Source organism: Typopeltis vanoorti, chromosome 17 (genome assembly GCF_054136105.1).
Source record: "Typopeltis vanoorti isolate ZY-2024b chromosome 17, IOZ_Tvanoo_1.0, whole genome shotgun sequence".
Taxonomy (NCBI): Eukaryota; Metazoa; Arthropoda; class Arachnida; order Uropygi; family Thelyphonidae; genus Typopeltis; species Typopeltis vanoorti.
In genome coordinates this window covers 53,921,022-53,941,786 of record NC_143565.1, presented here as the reverse complement: position 1 = coordinate 53,941,786, position 20,765 = coordinate 53,921,022, and the positions used below count along the sequence as shown (strand labels likewise).

The following is a 20,765-nucleotide window of genomic DNA, read 5'->3' as shown; positions in this document are numbered from 1 at the left end:
AAACAGAAGTGTGTTCTGTTTATCAATCTCAATTGTGAACTGTATGCGTTTGTGTTGGAAGAAAACCACCATACTCCATCACAGTAGTGAAAGACTATATTTGCAATCTTCAGTTGCATTTAGCAATCAACCAAATTCAAATAAATACAGATGCAAGAAACTTCCCAAAATTTGGGAAATCAGAGATACCACTTTAAGGCCCATGATCAGAAAGGCCCCACGCTGTCCTTTCTAATCATGCACTGAACACTTTACATAAAATTGACTAGAAAAGCACTAGCTGTTTACATCACACCAAAACATGGTATTAATGCAAATTTAAGGAAGCCTGTGAGATTCTTATCAACCACTCCAATCTGAACAGTAATGATGGCTTAAAAATCCCAAGCATATGGAAGGCACATATTCTACCCATGGAACCTTTCTCCCTAAGAGTTGACTATAAACAGGACTGTAGATAATCCAGAATCTTAAATCTAATATAATAATTGCAATGTTAAAAATAGGTCATCATTGTTACTGTAAGAAAACAATCTATAACAAAGAATGTTTCTCTCATGTTATCTTAAATAGAATTTAACTTTGGTGTATTTTAATTATTTATTTAATTAATTTGTAATTTTAAATGTTTTTTTTTTATTTTTTTATTTTTTCACTAGAGGTCATGCCAGTAGAATAACCGGTGATCAAATCATTGTTTCTTTAGCTTACTGTGTGAAATGTAACTCAGCTTGTGCTTGTATATACTCTAGATCAGGGATTCTCAACCTATGGTACGCGTACCACTGGTGGTACATGAGCCACTGCCTTACTGGTACATGTAATGTCTTGAATTAAATATAGTGGTACGCCACTGGAAAAGGTTGAGAACCCATGCTCTTAACAATGACCTTAATATGAAGGTCGAAACGTCGGGAAATTAAAATAGTTATTTATAACACAGTTGTAAAGTCCATAATTTCTAAAATGAATGGAGTCCATCTCTGTTTGCAAGAGAACACAGAAATTTGTATCAAGAATAAAATTTTACTGTATACATTAAAATGTAAATATATTTTTCATGAAATGATCCCTCTTTTTCTACCTCTCCTATTCTGGATATTTATTTGCACAGATTTTATAACTTAGAATTTTTAATTTCATTGTGGAATATAAAATGCAATGGATATATTTATTTACAGGTGCCACTTATAGTCCTTGAGCAAGCAAAAGTTCTCTGGACAACCTCAGTGCCTCATTCCACAAATCCTGCTATATCTGATCATCAGATTACTGAAGCCACTAAGACATTAGAAATTCAGAATGCTGATAATGTTCGGTAAGTAACATTCTGTTTGATATAACCATGTGGTATAAACATTGATTTCAGTAAAATCATTTATAATATAATTAATTGATTGCTTATGAGCAGATAACATTTTCTCTCTCCATTTTGCAACTCTATTTAAATTTCATAGGTGAAGCCTTATTATTAGAATTCTGAATTGACTTGAAAGTTTCATGATTAGTCTCAAGAACCAGATTTCTGGACTGTCTAATCCTCACTCACTGTATTAATGTGCAATAGTTTATACAATCTTCCATGGATGATATTCACATAAAAATAAAATTTTAAAAAATACATTGCATTTCATTGCATATGAGCTCAACCATTTTCAGCATCCCTCCCCGCTTTCTCTCTCTCTCTCACTCTCACACACACCCTAGTTACAGCAAATCCATCCACATAGCATCAAAGCCTAAAAACAGAATGCATAGTAGATAGGTAGGATTGAATTGTTGACATTTACAAATAACTGAGATTGTAACTTCTGGGAATTACAAAATGGTAGAAACCTCTTTCATTGAGCAGTTGATGGGTTTGAAGCCATTTCAAGAGTCAGTGTTGGAATTTGAAGTATGATTACAAATGGATTGTGACTAATTGCTAGTTGATGGGGAGATTAAGAATGGCACTTCATCTAAACAATAACTAGATATGGTATAGATGGGGGGGGGATGGGAGAGAGAACTAGGGAAAAAAGTAATAGAAAAGGCATAAGCTTTATGTGCAAGAGCTAATGCTTTTATCTACTTGTAAGGCTACAAAATAAATGTTTACCATTACTGATAGTTTTTCATTTTATTTTATTTTAAATATTGACTGAAATATACCTGAAAATATTGAACAAAATGATGATCATGCACTTGTTGTGCTTTTTAAGTTGTTTAATTGAAAGATTTTTTTCCTTTCCTTCATGATGATCAGAGTACATCATGAAAATTATGGAAACAACTACCGCATTAGAGTAAAACTTTAGCTTAATATAAACCAAAATAAACACTTGACATTTCGACCTTCACATTAAAGTCATCATATACCCATATATACAAAAAAAACAAGCTGCACTACAATCTACATGGTGTGCTAAAGTTACTGATCAACCATTAAAACTATTGGCCTGACCTCTGGTGAATAAAAAAATAAACTTACTACATCAAAGCTAGAGTCCTGTTATTGTTATTATATATTAGGTTGCAAAATTAAATTAAGCTACAGAGCAACATGTTTACACAAAAAAATTACTTATATGAGTATACATATAAATTACAACAAACCAGTATGGATGGTGGCCAATAAAAGCTGAAAAATTGCTTAGAGCCCTAAAGTCAGGGTTTGCTGGAACACTAAGTGGGCTGAATGTGTGCCATCCAAATTCTTGGGATTTTTATGCCACCATTATTAAGATTAGGATGGTTAATCAAAAATTCACAGGCCTCTTTAAAGAACCCTGTGAAATCTATATGCTAGCTTAATCATGAGTTGGATCAGTTGCAGAAATTATTGGTTTTGAAATATAAGCCTAATATTGAAGGCCTGTGTATCTCACTGGAAATGGTATTTGCATTCTCTCTTCTAGGCTGCTCACAGATATACTTATGTTTAAGTCTAGTCGCCAACTAGAGAAACTTTTGCTAAGCCTTTCTTCGAGTGGTTCCCAAGATACTTGGTCAGGCAAGCGAGGTTTTTTTTTTTTTTTTTTTTTTTTTTTCAAAAAAAAAAAAAATTACCATAGAACCCACACTATTTCAGACAATAACATATCCTGTCAGGGTTAAGTACCATTACATGGCAACACTTTTTTTTTTGCCAGTCTCTTCATCAGTTGATTAAAATTAGTGGTAGTCTTGGGCTGGTTATCTCTACTTGAACTGCCAACCAAGTGTACAAAAGTTAGATAGGACTAAAATGGCCTCATACTCCCTATAAAGGAATAAAAGGTGTTAGTTTTTTTGATAATCTCTCTCTCTCTCACTCACACACAAAAGGGGTAGAGGTTATCAATATTTTTTGATTTTTTAGTAAGCTTTTTATCATTTTGGATTAACCACAACATGAGCTTTTCTTCTGAAGTATTATTAGCTAATGTGTTATAAAGCTGAATGTAAAAATATATAGAAAAGTTGATGATGACACATGCACAAGGCAAATCGTAAGTCTGATAAATGCATAAAAAGCTAAGTTGAACATATTGGTCATATATGAAATATTAATAAAATGTCAAACCTAATTATATCTTAAATAATGTACATTAAATATTATTTACAAGCATAAAACTTATCAAAATTAAGACATATCTACACACACACACACACACATTTTAAGATTTAGCATTTTACAATAACAAAATGTATCACAAGATTAATTAAGAATATAGACACATAATGTTTTTTACATTTATATATATTCTTAAAATCAAATACTAAATGAAGTTGGAAAGTATGTCATAATTTGATTTGTCCAATACTATTTTAGCAGGTTCTATTGAAATGCTACCTCTAAGTATATTTGATGAAATTTTAATATTCTTCAGGTGTCATTCTAACTGTAGTAAATGATGAAACCAAAATAATAGTTTGCTAAGTAATTTCATTTAGCATTGTTGCTATGGGAACTTGGTGATAATTCATTCTAATTGTGTTTATTGCACAGTATATGCACATTATAGTGAACACTAATATAATGAAATGATCACAGATAAAGCTCATCAAACCTTGGTTTAAATTTGTTCACCACACACTCAGGCAATGCATTCCACTCACCAGCCACTCTCCATGCAAAGAACTTTCACCTCACTCCCTTATCCATACCCTCCTTATACAGTTTCCAAGGACCTCTTATTCTACCCCTTTTTCCCGTTCTATGAAAAAGTTTTCCACATTAATGCTTAGCAACCCTTAACAACTTACAAGTATATGTCTCAATCATATCCCCCCCCCCTCCTCCTATTCAGGAGGTTTTCCAAATTGCATTCCATCATTCTCTCTTTGTATCATGCATTCCAAAGACCAGACATACCACCTTAGTTGATCTTCTCTAGACATTTTCTAATCTCATCTCCATAAAATCAGGTGACCAAAATCTCTTATCTCCTCTACTTTCTTCTCCACCAAGTATATACTTTGCTTTCCACCCTTAATTACCCTAATTCAAAAACTTATGGTTTTCACTCATTTGAGTTTTCATATGGTTTTTTGAAAAGCCATATGAAAGCTCAAGTTATTCACCTGAAAGCACCTGTACTAGTTGTATATCTCAGATCAGAAATAGTTGTAGAATGTTTTTTCACTTGGTTGCAAAGTAAATTATCTCTCATTTCCTTTCCTCCTTCAAAATTGCCCCACCAAATGCCTACTTTGCTTTTTCATATCCTTGCCTGCCGAAATTCAGAATGAGAAGGAAGAAGGATTAACATGCTCACTTTGGGGATGATCAGAAGTCTTACACTGTCACCTTGACCATCTGGGGGTGTTAGAAAACATCTCTCCTTGACACTATTTCCTGTTTGTTTATTGGTAGACATGGCACATATCGTGACGGATTTTTCATTTGCAACCAAGTTGGGAATGGAGTGAATGGGTTTATTTGGCAAATATGTTAGGCAGAATGCAAATATAATGCAAAAGAGAAAATGCGTGAATAAAATTACCTTCACTACTAGCAAATGAATGATTGATAATCTACATTTGTGATATTATATGTGTGCATCCTGTAAGTTGCTGAGCAGAGCAAATAACTTGTGATAAATGTTATTTGTGATCCTATAAACTGTATGCATAAATGTCTGTATTTATGATGGACATAAGTAAAAAAAAAACTTACGGGAAGAGGGAATGGTATTTGTTTGCAAAATGTAAATAACTATAGAGATGGGGGGGGGGGGGCTAAGCCAATGAACTAATATTGTTGGTCAGGTGATTCATCTAGGCATGCAGGAATAATACATGTGAGTTGATGGAGCAGCAAATCATCTTCTACAATTTGTTGTGTATTTACTTTTATGTTTTATTTATCTTTAGTTTGGTTCACTATGAATTTTCTTTTTTCATTGATGAGCAGTATACACTTTTTACGTAGCAATATAAGCATAATATGATATAATAATTTCTGGACCTTATCAGAATTATCCACCCTTTCACAAATCCTAATTCATTACATGTGTGTGTGTATCAGCAGCTTTTCTGTTTTATCAATAATGGATCCTCACATGTGCTGGTATTTTGTTAGAGATCAATGGGTGCAAGCTCACTTCTTATAATACATAGAAGGAATCATTTTTATTCAGGAATAGATGAATTTTTGTTTTGCTCACTACATCTGTTCTTTCTGAAAACTGAAGGAAAATATTCTTGTATCATGATAAACATTCCATCCCCAACAGACACTGTACTGCAGCAGTAAGAAAAACACTAGTTTTATTGTATCACTAAAGACAGTTGGTCTGCGCGGTTAGCTTAGTGGCTTTGCACTTCGCAACCATATTCCTGGGGAAGGAGTGTCCTAGGTTCGATTCCCATCCACGACGTGAGGAGTTTAAGGATCTTCCTCAGCCATAGTCAAGTTAGCCTGTCTTGGGCGTGGGCAGCAGGGTTTTTTCTGCCAGTTTATCTGGGGTTTTTCATCCCGCAAGCAGGCAAACCGGCCCCGTGAACACACAGGTTACAGTCATAAATACTTACGGCAAGGAAGGCAACGGGAAACCACCTTGCTTATAATCATCTCTCCCTAGAATGGTAGCATATAGCTACCCTCCTCCGGCCGTATGGCAGATGGGAACCAGAAGAGAAATACAGTTGTACTGTATTTAGGGTTAGGGTTAGAGAAATTTACAGTTTAAACAGATTCCTGTGGCACACTTCTAGTGACCTTCCTTTTTCCAGATACTGCACTCCCATATGCAACTTGCTAATACCAGTCTGACAACTAATCCCTTATTCAGCTGACTAATCTGGTATCTAATCCCATCTGTTCCCATTTAGTTGCCAATTTGGCCAACACTTGTCATGCAGAAGTCTATCAAAAGCATTTGAAAAATCTAAATATTCCACTATATATGCATCTTCTTTGTCACATTGTAGTACATTGGTAAAACATGATCTCCCTTTAACAAAGCTATCACTGAGAATGCTGCTGTTATCAATCCACTTTGGTCTCACTACCTCTCCACAACTCTGGATATACAAATTGACCTATAATTTGTGGTCACAATGTTATAACCACCTTTTTGGAGTGGAACAATTTTATCCTTTTTTCCATTCTTTTGGGATTTGTAGTGTTGCAAGATTCTTGTTAAAGAAGTATTTAATGGCTGACATTAACTACATGGAACTTTCCCTAAGTTATATAGTATATATCTTAAGGGAATGTTCCAAGGAGTTAATGTCTTATCATATATGACATATCAAGTCATATTTCATCCTCATATCACATTGTTTGCTTATTCCTCTTAATCTACTTTCTCACTCACCATCAGTCCATTCTTCCCCATTCCCTCGATATGCAAGCTTTTCGTGATGTCACAATAATTAGAATGAAATACCTGATGAATTATTCACTGAATACCTTGACTATGCTCTACAGCAGTTAACATTCTACTATTTCCATCTGCTAATATCATCTTAATATACAGTGGAACCTTGGTTGTCGAGCATAATTCGTTCCTAAAGGCTATTCGGAAACTGATTCGTTCGAAAACCGAAACCATTTTCCCATAAGAATTAATGTAAAATGGATTAATCCATTCCCGAACCCCAGATGATTGTTTATTTAAACCTTTACAACAGTACTTCATGCATAAGATCATATACAAACATAATGAAAATGCATAAAATCTTACATAAAAAGAATAAACACAATAAATAGATAAAATATAGATGAAAATTTAACTTCGTGTCTTACTCACTGGAAGGAGGTGAGTAAGGGGAGTCCCCATCCATAAAAACATCAGGTTACTGTTCTTCTGGGGTTTTATCTCTTTCTCTTTTCTGTCTCTTGGCACCCAGTGTGTCTCAACTCTGCTTGAGACACACTGGGCCTCTGTCTCACTAAAAACCTGTCCAATGAGATTTGTTTTTGCCTGCGTTTTAAAATGTTTCTTAAGTGAGACATGGCACTGTCATCATTGAAAAGGTTTATGATGCGGTTTGCTACAGTTTTGTGAGGGTGATATCTTTCCACAAAACTTTCACCTCACCCCATTTCACACACATTTCTATGATCAAAGAACTAGGGACATCCTCAATCCCTTCCTCTGTGTCTGAAGACATTTCCTCCACCTCTGTCTTTTGCTGCTCCTTCTGAAGGTGTTCCAGTTCTTCTGTGGTGAGCTCATTCCTGTGATCCTACATTAACTCCTCCACATCAGCATTGTCAACTTCCAAGCCCATGCTTTTGCCCAGAGACACAATATCATCAACAAGAGCAACATGCTCAGCCTCAATGTCTCTGTCTGCTACACAGTCTGGCCACAATTTCCTCCAGGCTGAGTTCATGGTCCTGTAAGTCACTTGCACCCTGGCTTTGTCAAGGATACTTAAGCAATAGAGGATGTAGAAGTGATTTTTCCAGAATTCTCTGAGTGTTAATTCTCTGTCAGAGGTCACTTCAAACACCTTTGAAACAGTGCTTTGGTGTAGCGTTTCTTAAAGTGCGAAATGACCTGCTGGTCTATGGGCTGAATTAGAGAAGTTGTGTTAGGGGACAGGAACTTCACTATGATAAAATCAGACTCCTCCACTAACTCGTCCTCCAAGCCTGGAGGGTGAGCAGGAGCATTGTCCATCACAAGAAGGCATCTAATTGGCAAATTTTTTTCTTGAAGGTATTTTCTCACACTTGGGGCAAAGACTTCATGGATCCACTCAATAAACAATTGCCTGGTTACCCAAGCCCTACTATTAGCCTTCCACATTACAAGCAATTTATTTTCATCACGTTATTTTTCTTAAACACCCTCGAATTCTCAGAGTGGTACACAAGCAATGGCTTGACCTTGAAGTCCCCACTTGTGTTTCCACATAGCAAAAGAGTCAGCCTGTCCTTCATTGGCTTGTGTCCTGGCAACGCTTTTTCCTCCTGAGTGATGTAGGTCCTCTTTGGCAATTTTTTCCAAAATAGGCCGGTTTCATCACAGTTGAACACTTGTTGGGTAAGCAAATCCTCAGCCTTTACATAGTCACTAAATTCTTGCACATATTTCTCAGCAGCTTCTTGGTTCAAACTCGCAGCCTCCCCATGCCTAACCACACTATGTATGGCACTTCTCCTCTTAAATTTCTCGAACCACCCTCTACTAGCTTTGAACACATCAGTATCAGCACTCGTACCAGGGTTTTTCTTTAACAGGTCATCATGTAATCGCCTCACTTTTTCACAAATTATTGCATCAGAAACACTATCACCAGCTAACTGTTTCTCGTTTATCCAAATCAGCAACAATTTTTCCACTTCTTTGATCGTCTGCGATCTTTGTTTAGTAAGAACTTTCACTCCTCTTACAACATCAGCTCTCTTGATCACCTCTTTATTTTTGAGTATTACATATCGTTGATTTCGCCATATCAAACTGCATAGCAGATTCAAGACACAAATGCCATTTTCATGTTTGGATATGATTTTTTTTTCATCTCTATCCTGGTTCTAACAACTTTTCTTTTCGCTTTGCTGCCGTCACTATTCTTCTCCGACCCCATGGTGGCTTAATTAATAATAATTTATGGGGAAAAAAAAAAAAAGATAGAAAATCAAGAAAACGCACTGCAAATTCGAGCAAGTGTCTGCACTGCACAAAGGTTGCCGCATAACTGATGCTTTCCCGCCTTACAGCTCAGCACATGGTTGCCGTTTGCCTGTTCAGGAACCAAAGCGTTTTTTGTTCGGAAAATATGTTCGGGAACCGAATTGTTCGAGAAAAGGGGGCGTTGGACAACCGAAGTTCCACTGTATTAAGATTTCTTTCTTGTATTTGCCATATATCAAAAGAACACACACACTCTCTCTCTCTCTCTCTCTCTCTCTCTCTCTCTCTCTCTCTCTCTCTCTCTCTCTCTCTCTTTCTTCGATTTCATGCTCAATCCCTTCATTGATCGGATCATTTGACATCTACCTTATTTGGCCATTTCACCTTGGTAATACATTCTTACATTGATACTGTTAAATAGTTCTTGGCTAAAGCCCAAGCAGCATTCATCTCCTTTCTGTATGACTCATCATATGCTATAGCTCCAAGCTGTTTCCTAAACTTTTTATAATCATTGACCTTGTGGTTCCACATATATCCTTTCTTTACAGAAATCTTTGGCCCAGGTGAGTAACTCATGATCGCTCTCACCAGTGGGAATAAAATGCAACTCCCCATTCACATCCTCTGATGGAAATGATTGATTGATCATTTCCATCAGATTAATGTTGTAGATTAATGTGTCCTCTATTAATAGCATACTGCCTAAGGTAGTTGTCTCTCAAGAACTCAAAAATTTTATTGGTCTTTATTCCCAGAAGCTAACTCTTCATTCCAGTCTATATCACCATTCTCGTGGAAAGGCTTAGACGTTGGTTATGCATTTTCACTATATAATTTAAGGAAATTACAACGTACTACGAGACTCAAAGAATCCTTAGAGCTAATCCAAGCTAAATTTCCTCCTGATATCACAGCCCTATTTCAGTTCACAATGAACTCAGGCTATTTTGTTTGGCAAGGAAAATTCTACAAACAAATAGAGGGGACAGTCATGGATTCTTCACTCTCCCCACCCTTGGCCAACTTTTATGTGGAGACTTTTGAAGAGAAAGCCTTAAACTCTGCCCCACAAAAACCAATCATTTGGCTTCGCTATGTAGATGATATATTCGCTATTTGGCCACATGGCTCCGATGCACTCCTTTCCTTCTTAACACACTTAAATAACCAACACCCCAGAATCAAATTCACCCTGGAAGAGGAAGAAAACAACTGCATTCCTTTCTTAGACACACTAGTCACCCGCCAGCCTGATGGAACCTTGGTTTTCTCAGTATATAGAAAAACCCACCCATACAGGCAGATACATTCACCAACAATTCCCCCCACCCACCCACACAACAATATGGAGTCATTAAGACACTACACAACAGGGCTAAACTTATCTGCTCGAATGACAATGCCCTAACCACAGAACTAAACCACATTCTCAACACTTTCTCAGCCAATGGCTACCCCCCCCCCCCCCCAAAAAAAAAAAAATCCAAAAAATTTTGAAACCAGTAAACCACAACCTCCCCATCCCCCTCCCTCACAACAAGGATTACTCTAAATTCATCACCATACCCTATATCCGAGGCACATCAGAAAAAATCACAAAAATTCTAAAAAAACATAACTTCTTGTTACAAACCATATAAAAAATTGGCATCCCTGATCCGCTCTACTAAAGACCAACCTCCCCCCAGACTTACCTGGTGTATACCAGGTCCCTTGCAGCTATAAGCTGTCCTACTTTGGCCAAACAGGCAGGACAGCAAATATCAGAATTTCAGAACACAAGGACTACATCCGGTTTCACCAATACAGCCACTCTGGTCTTGCTGACCATGCGCTGGATACCTGTCATAGAATACGATGGAAGAAAGCCAGGATAATACACCGTAGCAAATACAGATATGAAAGGCTTTTCATGGAATCAACTTCAGCCCTAAGAAACGATCCAAACCTCAACAAATTTGGCTGCATGAGACTTCCTCAAATTTGGGAAACCTACATCAGAAGACCTTCAGCCCAATCGCCCAAGAATACCAACATTGCCCACTAGAGGGCACCATCAGGACTTTTAGGAGAAATAATAACTTCAGACTTCTTCCTCATTTACTGTTTTGTGGTGCCTGCGTGCACGTGTCCTGTTCTTAAGTTCTTGAAAATGGCAACGTGACGTTGCCGAAATATTGAAATATATTAAAATTTATTTTAATGTATATCCTAGTACATTGTAATTTCCTTAAATTATATAGTGAAAAAAAAAAAAAAATCTATATCACCGTAATTAAAATTACCCATAATGATCACCTTTCCTTTTTCTCTAACTTAAGTCGCTACATTTCTTCATCATTATCCACCTTCCCTATCCTTTAGTAACATCCAGCTAAATATTTCTTCCTGTCAACTTCCCCCTCACACCATACTGCCTCATGCTGCCACTATTCTCTCCCTTGTGTGGACATAATTCCTCTGCTGACATCAACAGTCTTCTCCCACCCCTTCTTTCCTTGCAAATAACATCATGCCTCTCTTTCCATCTCTATTCCTATCAAGATATCATCCACATACAACCATGTTTCACTTGTTCCAGCAATTTTGGGGTGAATAAATTCAATCTGTAAAACAATTTTATCTCCCTTCTGATGCTCTTGACATTTGTAAATAAATACAGCAATTTACTTTGAGAAAGTCTATGACAGTCCTACCTTTTCCACCTATTGGCTGTGATTTCACCCCACCTGCCCATGCTCAATCATTTTTATCACTTCTTACCCCATATATCTCCTCAGACTCAATGACTCCCTTTATATCTCAGGCCCATTCCTATGCTAACTATCCCCCATAAACATTCACTATTGCTTCCTCCATCCACTCTCCTTATGCCATATCTCCCTGACACCTTGACTACTACTACTAGCACTTCACCCTCATTTGAAAAATCAGGAGTGAGTAACTCCTGATTGTTCACATCACCATGTACTTCCTCTAATCTCTTGTTTGCATCACTCATTACCTTTCCTTCTAGCAGCAGTCTCTTTCTCTAATTGACTCACACCAAATCCATTTAAATGAAATCCATCACTTTTGCAATTCCATCCTTTCCTCAAATGTATATCATACCCATTAACAAACTGCATTCCCTTTCTCTACACACACACACACACAGCTCTGCCAACATACGAGAGTGGTCTGAAAAGTTCTTGGCCTCAACCATAGATGGCAACACTATTAGCGAGATTTTTTTTTTCTAAGTTGGTACATCTGTCATAAGCATCCATCTGAAATTGCAAGTCATTCCATCAAGTAGTTTGTTTTATATAGCTGTCTGAGTCAAAAGTGTTGTTTGTATCCCTTGAAATGGATAAAATTGAGTATTTTGCGGTTATGAAATTCTTTGTAACACCAAAAGAAATTCATTCAAAGTTCATAAAAGTTAATGGGCACTCTTCTCCTTCGTTTTCGACAATTAAGAAATGGGCTGCGGAGTTTAAACGTGACTGCACCAGCCTTGAAGATGATCCACGTGAAGGACATCCAAAAAGTGTAGCAACGCCGGAAATCATTAATCAAGTGCACGATATGGTATTGGATGACCACCGAGTCAAAGTGCGTGAAATATCTAAGATTATGGGCATTTCTAAAGGATGTGTAGGATATATTTTGCATGAAGAATTGCAAATGAAAAAGCTTTGCACAAGATGCCGCACTTGCTCACAGCAGATCAAAAACGTTCTTGCATGAAAATCTCTGAACAGTGCTTGGAGCGTTCTAACAAAAATAAAACTGATTTTGTGCATCGGTTTATTACTATGGATGAGACTTGGATTCACCATTACACAACAGAAACCAAACAGCAGTTTGGGTTTCTGTTGTGTAATGGTGAATTTTACACAAAATACCGCAAAATACCTATTTTGCAGTATTTTGTGTAATGCCATGACCTTTCCATCAGCAGGAAAGGTCATGGCATCTGGTTTTTGGATGCTAAAGGCATTTTGTTTATTAATTATCTTGAAAAGGATAAAACAATAACTGGGGAATATTATTCCGATCTTTTAACCAGACCAGACGAAAAAATTCGTGAGTAAAGACCCAGTTTGCTAGGGAGAAAAAAAATCATCTTTCATCAGGACAATGCACCTGCCTATAAAGTTGTTTTGGCAATAGGAAAATTAAGGGATCTCCACTATGAATTGTTGGAACATCCACCCTATTCCCCAGATTTGGCTTCCTCTGACTTCTATCTCTTCTCAAAACTAAAACTCTTCCTCACTTGTCAGCATTTTTCTTCGAATCAAGAGGTGATTGCAGCTGTAGAGCGGTATTTTGCAGATCTTACTGAGAACCACTACAGGGATGGGATAATGGCGCTGGGGCATCGCTGGAATAAATGTATTAGTCTTAAGGGAAATTATGTTGAAAAATAATTTTGAAATTATAAATTTGTTTTTTCCTTGTTACGGCAAGAACTTTTCAGACCACCCTCATACAATTCATGGTTCTTGTGAGCTATCTCAGCTTGTCATTGTCATATACGTATCTAAGCAACATAGTGAAAACCTTTTCTACCATGCTGTTATCGTTCATCCTCCTGAATAACCTCCTGATGTCCATTCTCATATTCTTCTGCTGCACTTCCAAAATCATTTCTACAGTTAGCATTAGTTATCTTGCTTGTTTCCTTCTCATATCTAATCATCAGTCACCCTGATTACTTCCCTCTCCTCTTGTAATGCACACTTTGTGGACCCAGTTATTTACCACACCTTTTATAATGTGTGGTGGATGAGAGGCACATATTCTTATTACATCTAATTTTCATCTTATTTCTCATCCTGATCGACTTGTTCTTCAAATCATCTCGACATTCACATTCTCTTTTGCTCCCATAGTCTTGCTTACTTTTGTTCCATCACTTGTACTCTCTTTCTCTACCATAATCATGCTTCCTTTGTTTTATCATTTGTATTTTCTCTCTCTCGCTCTGCCACCATCATGTTTGTTTTTGTTCTGTTATTCATATAGTCTTTCAGACCCCACTCTTGCTTTTATTCCATCATTCCTACTGTCTTTCGCACCTGTAGTTATACTCAATTTCATCAGTCTCTTTTGCATTTACATATACCTTGGAGTCCAACAAATATCACAATTTCTGATTTTTAATTTTGGCTACATTTTCAGTTTATTTTTGAATCTAATGGCATTTCCTTAAGGGTCAAAGCTGTATAACTGAGAGGAGACCTCCACATATCCTTTAAAGGAATGCGGAGAACCAACCAGGGCTTCTGACCTAATGTCCAATCCTCACCTTCTTGTGGTGCACCCTATTGGGTATCTACTTGGATACTGAACGGACAAGGATGGGCTGGCAATTTGGGATTTAGCCAACCAAATTGTATTCTTATTGATTAAACCAAAATATAGAATGATGGTACAACATGACAAAATTTCATGCCGGCTGGGGCGTCGCCCGGTTAAGCAAGGCCCCCGTTGTTTTCGCCAGGGAACCAGGGTGAACAGCGAAAAGTCAGCTACTGGAACAAATCTGAAAACACACCCCAACTCAACATCACCAGAGTTAAAGATCGGTACTATCAACGTAAGAAGCCTGAATGGCAAAGAAATGGAGCTAGTTGAGGAATTAGATAAGTACCAGTTCGACATAATAGGGGTGACTGAAACAAAAAAGACCAAAACTAGTGAGATCTTTCTGAGCAATAAATACAAAATGTTATATTCAGGCAATGACAATCAAGGAAAAGAAGGAGTAGCCATAGTATTCAACACAAAATACGAGGCTAATCTTCTTGAATGACAGTCAGTCTCAAGTAGAGTAATGTGGGCAAATATGAGAATGGGGAACTGGACAGTGAGACTTATTTGTGCCTATGGTCCCACAGAAGCTTCTACTAAGGTAGAAGTGGAGGAATTTTTTGAGGCTTTAGAAAACGCAACTGACACAATGAAAAATGAAAAGTTGGTCCTTGTTGGGGATCCAAATAGCAGAGTAGGAAATGATTCTGAGACATACAAAAATATTTTGGTAAAATTTGGAGAAAAGAGCAAAGCCAATAATAATGGCAAATATCTGTTGGATTTCTGCTCAGGACATGGACTGGTTATAACTAACACCATGTTCCAACATAAAAATGTGCACAAATTCACATGGAGAGAAGAGGATAGGAATAAGAAAAGTCTCATTGACTATGTTATTGTTGATAGTGATATTTTTTCCCTGGTGCAGGACACCAGAGTGTACAGAGGATTTGAAATTGGAAGTGATCACTATTTAGTCGTGAGCAGGATAAAATTGAATTTTATATTGAAAAGAATAACATGTAAGAAAGTTTTAAAGCGAATAAAAGTTGAGCAGCTCTCAGATGTGAACTGTAGGCTAAAATACACAAAGATTATTGAAGAAAAAATGAAAGAGTTTGAGAACAGGAATCAAACCTTGGAGATTCAGTGGCAAACTCTGAAGAAAACATTGATTGATTCTGCCAGAGAGGCATGTGGTGAGGTTATCTGTAAAGATAAAAAAATCAGAACTCGCTGGTGGACACAGGAAGTTAAAGAGGCAGTGAAGGAAAAGAAGAAAGCATACCAAAAGTTCCTGTCAAATAAATCAGCTTGTGCTCTTAGAGAATATAGAGACAAATGCAAGAATGCTAAACACTGTGTAAAACTAGCTAAACAAAAGTCATGGGAGGACTTTGGCAAGAATATAGAAAATAAATATCAAGAAGGTGGCAAAATATTCTGGAGGTTGTTGAAGAAGCTTAAGAATGGAGGAAAGAGTGCTGTAAAAGGAATTAGAGATGATAAACGTGACATGAAAATGGGAGAAAAAGATATCCTTGAAGTATGGAGTAATTACTTTGAAAAACTGCTAAATGAAACAAGCAGTGATGATAGCACAGTGGTAAAAAACACTGACCAGGCATGCAGTCAGGAGTACATATCCATACTAGAAGTAGAAAAAGCCATCAAAGCCTTGAAATGCAGAAAGGCAGCAGGAGTAGATGATATTCGACCAGAAATGCTGAAGTATGGTGGTATAAGAGTCTTACAGTGGCTGCATAGTTCAGAAAGCCTGGACAGAGGGACGAATTCCCGATGATTGGAGTAGAGCTCTCATAGTACCCATATATAAAAAGGGAAATAAAACTGCATGTGAGAATTACAGAATTATTTCCCTACTGAGTGTTCCTGGCAAGATCTATGCAAGTATACTTGAGAAATGGTTGAGAAGAATTGTGGAAGAAAAACTTGGTGAAGAACAAGCTGGATTCAGGCCAAATAGAGGCTGTCAGGATCAGATCTTCACTTTACGACAAATAGTCGAGAAAGCATGGGAATATAACAAAGATCTGTATTTAAGTTTTCTCGATCTGGAAAAGGCATATGACAAGATGCCAAGAGAGAAGCTATTCAATACGCTTCAGTTATATGGTGTCAATGGGGCATTATATCAAGCAATACTTAGTCTTTATTTGAGTTGTAAGTGAGCAGTTAGAATTGAAGGAAGTACAGGAAGATGGTTTAATGTTAAATCTGGTGTGAGACAAGGATGTACATTATACCCTCTGTTATTCATTATATATATATGGATCACATTATGAAGGAAAGTGGTATTAAACATGATATCAAAATTGGAGATGTTAATGTCAGCTCTTTGCTTTATGCGGATGATGTTATACTTCTAAATAAATCCGCTACAAGTCTGCAAGATTCTCTGACTAAATTGAATGGCTGTTGTAATAGATATGGTATGAAGGTCAGCAATTCCCGATGATTGGAGTAGAGCTCTCATAGTACCCATATATAAAAAGGGAAATAAAACTGCATGTGAGAATTACAGAATTATTTCCCTACTGAGTGTTCCTGGCAAGATCTATGCAAGTATACTTGAGAAATGGTTGAGAAGAATTGTGGAAGAAAAACTTGGTGAAGAACAAGCTGGATTCAGGCCAAATAGAGGCTGTCAGGATCAGATCTTCACTTTACGACAAATAGTCGAGAAAGCATGGGAATATAACAAAGATCTGTATTTAAGTTTTGTCGATCTGGAAAAGGCATATGACAAGATGCCAAGAGAGAAGCTATTCAATACGCTTCAGTTATATGGTGTCAATGGGGCATTATATCAAGCAATACTTAGTCTTTATTTGAGTTGTAAGTGAGCAGTTAGAATTGAAGGAAGTACAGGAAGATGGTTTAATGTTAAATCTGGTGTGAGACAAGGATGTACATTATACCCTCTGTTATTCATTATATATATATGGATCACATTATGAAGGAAAGTGGTATTAAACATGATATCAAAATTGGAGATGTTAATGTCAGCTCTTTGCTTTATGCGGATGATGTTATACTTCTAAATAAATCCGCTACAAGTCTGCAAGATTCTCTGACTAAATTGAATAGCTGTTGTAATAGATATGGTATGAAGGTCAGCAATTCCCGATGATTGGAGTAGAGCTCTCATAGTACCCATATATAAAAAGGGAAATAAAACTGCATGTGAGAATTACAGAATTATTTCCCTACTGAGTGTTCCTGGCAAGATCTATGCAAGTATACTTGAGAAATGGTTGAGAAGAATTGTGGAAGAAAAACTTGGTGAAGAACAAGCTGGATTCAGGCCAAATAGAGGCTGTCAGGATCAGATCTTCACTTTACGACAAATAGTCGAGAAAGCATGGGAATATAACAAAGATCTGTATTTAAGTTTTGTCGATCTGGAAAAGGCATATGACAAGATGCCAAGAGAGAAGCTATTCAATACGCTTCAGTTATATGGTGTCAATGGGGCATTATATCAAGCAATACTTAGTCTTTATTTGAGTTGTAAGTGAGCAGTTAGAATTGAAGGAAGTACAGGAAGATGGTTTAATGTTAAATCTGGTGTGAGGCAAGGATGTACATTATACCCTCTGTTATTCATTATATATATATGGATCACATTATGAAGGAAAGTGGTATTAAACATGATATCAAAATTGGAGATGTTAATGTCAGCTCTTTGCTTTATGCGGATGATGTTATACTTCTAAATAAATCCGCTACAAGTCTGCAAGATTCTCTGACTAAATTGAATAGCTGTTGTAATAGATATGGTATGAAGGTCAGCAATAAAAAGACAAAGACAATGAAAATAGGCAGAATCATTGAAAATGTCAACTGTGTTGTAAATGGAGAACCTGTGGAACAAGTAAAACATTTCAGCTATTTAGGCACGATTTTTACTGAAGATGGTAAATTAAATATAGAAATAGACAATAGAATCAGCAAAGCTGGTATGGTGGGAAGTCAATTGAATAAATTCATAATGAATAAGAGAGAAATCAGTCGGAACACTAAATTAGCTGTGTACAAGACAGTGTTCAAACCAGTTTTAACTTATGGATCTGAGAGCTGGGTCAGAAGTAAAACACTTGACCAAAGACTAGAGACCACAGATATGAGAGTCCTGAGAAAGATTATAGGCATGAACAGATGGCATCAATGGCAATATCATATTAAAAACGAGGATATTAGGAAAGAACTTGACATTGTCAGCATCCAGGAATGCGTTAGCAGAGCTAATCTCAGGTGGTATGGTCACTTAAACAGAATGGGCGAGGAAAGATTAGCAAAACAAGTGTTCTCTGCCAGGTTAGCAGCAAAACGACCCAGAGGAAGACCAAGATATAGATGGATTGATATGGTACAAAATGCTTTAGACGATAGAAATATAAGATCTGATAATGTTGGAGTCTTGACAAGTAACAGACTGATTTGGAGGAAAATTGTAGATAGGAAATTAATAATGATGTAATTTTTTTCATGTAGTAATATCATATCCTGTACCCCTTGAGGGTACATGGCAGGAATTTGATGATGATGATGATGATGATGGCATTTCCTGGTATGATCCCACCACCTCACTTATTGGAAACCTGAAGTGGCTTGAAAAGTTCCATGATTAGATTGCCATTCAAGGTAAAAATGAATAAAAATACAAAAAAAAAAAAAATTAGAAAAAAATTCCTTAGCCCATCCACAGTGCTAATATACTGTAAGTTTACAATCCTTCATGGGTGGAAGTTTCATTTAAAAAAAAAAAAAACATACTGCACGTAGTTTAGTATGAAGATTTCAGATAAGTGACGTAACTAACTAACATTACATTTTGAAAATTAAATAATTTTCATTACTCATATAGTGTCTCTCTCTCTCTCTCTCAATGTATTTCCTTCATTGTATTATCTGCAATTTTGTTTGTTCTAATCCCCCACCCCTCACATGTCTTTCATTCTCTTTTCCATTATTTTCTTTGTTCTATTTCTCACTTTGTGAGAAATAGAACAAAGTGAGAAATAGAATAAAGAAAATAGAACTAGAACAAAGACTGATTCACTCCCACCCCATTAGAATGGGGTGGAAGTGAATCAGTCTTTTTTTTTTTTTTTTTTCAATATTCACTATTCCAAACCCTTTGCCCCTATAATAAACTATTTATCTCTGGTCTGTTAAAGTTTTCTGTAGAAAGCATCAAGTGTAGTGAGAATTTTAGAACAGAGGAATTTTATGTATATTATGTACATTTTGTGTGTGTTCTTATGTTATGTCTATATATCTATTTATTTATGTGATTTAATTTATATATACTATGCACATTATATGCATGTGTTATATAATATATAACGTGTGTGTGTGTATTTTTTTTTTTAATAGGAAATATGAAAACTTAGTAGAAAGCCTTGTGAATCTTTTAGAAAATGGCACCCTGTGAGTATTTTAAAATTGTATTTTTTTCCTTTGTCATATCAATTTAGAGAAATGGCATCTATGAATATCGCCATATTGAGATAAATAAAGCATATGGAAAGATTTACACACACACACATATCAGTCCCACACACTGAGATGTCCCAAGCCATGATGCAACTGTTCTATGTGTAATTAAGTGGTAGATATAAGAACGGAAGGAATTTGTTGATGTGTTTCTTGACCAGTTGAAGTTTGTAATTATTGGAGAAAAAAGTATGAGGAGGCTGTTCCAAAGAGCAGAGGTGTAGGGAATGACAGAGGAGGATGAGAAATTTGTTCATTAAGTTTGAATCTTAACTGTATATAGGTGTTGTCCTGCTCATGTTTGTACATGATAAAAATGAAAAAAAGTGGAGGAATGCTAGTGGTCAGTTTACTGAAGAACCATCCATGTAAATGCTTATAGAAAAGTGCAGCAATAGAGCACCTATGAGAAAACAACTGAAGGAAGCAAACAGCTCTCTTCTGATTACAATCATGCATTCTGAGACAGGTCCCTGGTGCACTATCCCAAATTTGTAAACAATATTCTAATGTTGAGTGAATTTGAGATTTAGGGAGTCTCAGGAGTTAATCAGAAAAGAAATATTGTTTAGAACAAACAAAAATAGGCTAGATGTTGGAGTCAACCAAAGAAGAGAAAAGTGATCCAGGTTAACAGTTGGAATATTGCCAAAAGGGAAGGAAGGTAAAGCATGGTCTTTCTTCCAGGAAGTGAGACAGTACTGCAGTTTAGTGCCATTAAAACTAACCAGGTTATCTTAATTCCACTTGACAGTGGTAAAGAGATCAGTGCTTAGAGCATTGATTATAGAGAATCTTGGAGCCTGAATCACCTGAGCACTACAAGGTTTTGAGAATGAAAAGAGGAATGGAGAGAGAAGATTGTATAGATGA

The 20,765-nt window shown here is 36.5% G+C and overlaps 1 protein-coding gene across 1 annotated transcript in view; it reads left to right on the top strand.

Moving 5' to 3' along the window:
* LOC150097399 (proteasome activator complex subunit 4-like) overlaps window positions 1–20,765 on the top strand; it is a 646,748-nt gene that overhangs the window by 407,539 nt on the left and 218,444 nt on the right. The window contains exons 29-30 of the mRNA XM_090407543.1: window positions 1,182–1,318; window positions 19,773–19,826. Coding sequence (XP_090263669.1) covers window positions 1,182–1,318; window positions 19,773–19,826 — 191 coding nt within the window. The remainder of the gene's footprint in view (window positions 1–1,181; window positions 1,319–19,772; window positions 19,827–20,765) is intronic.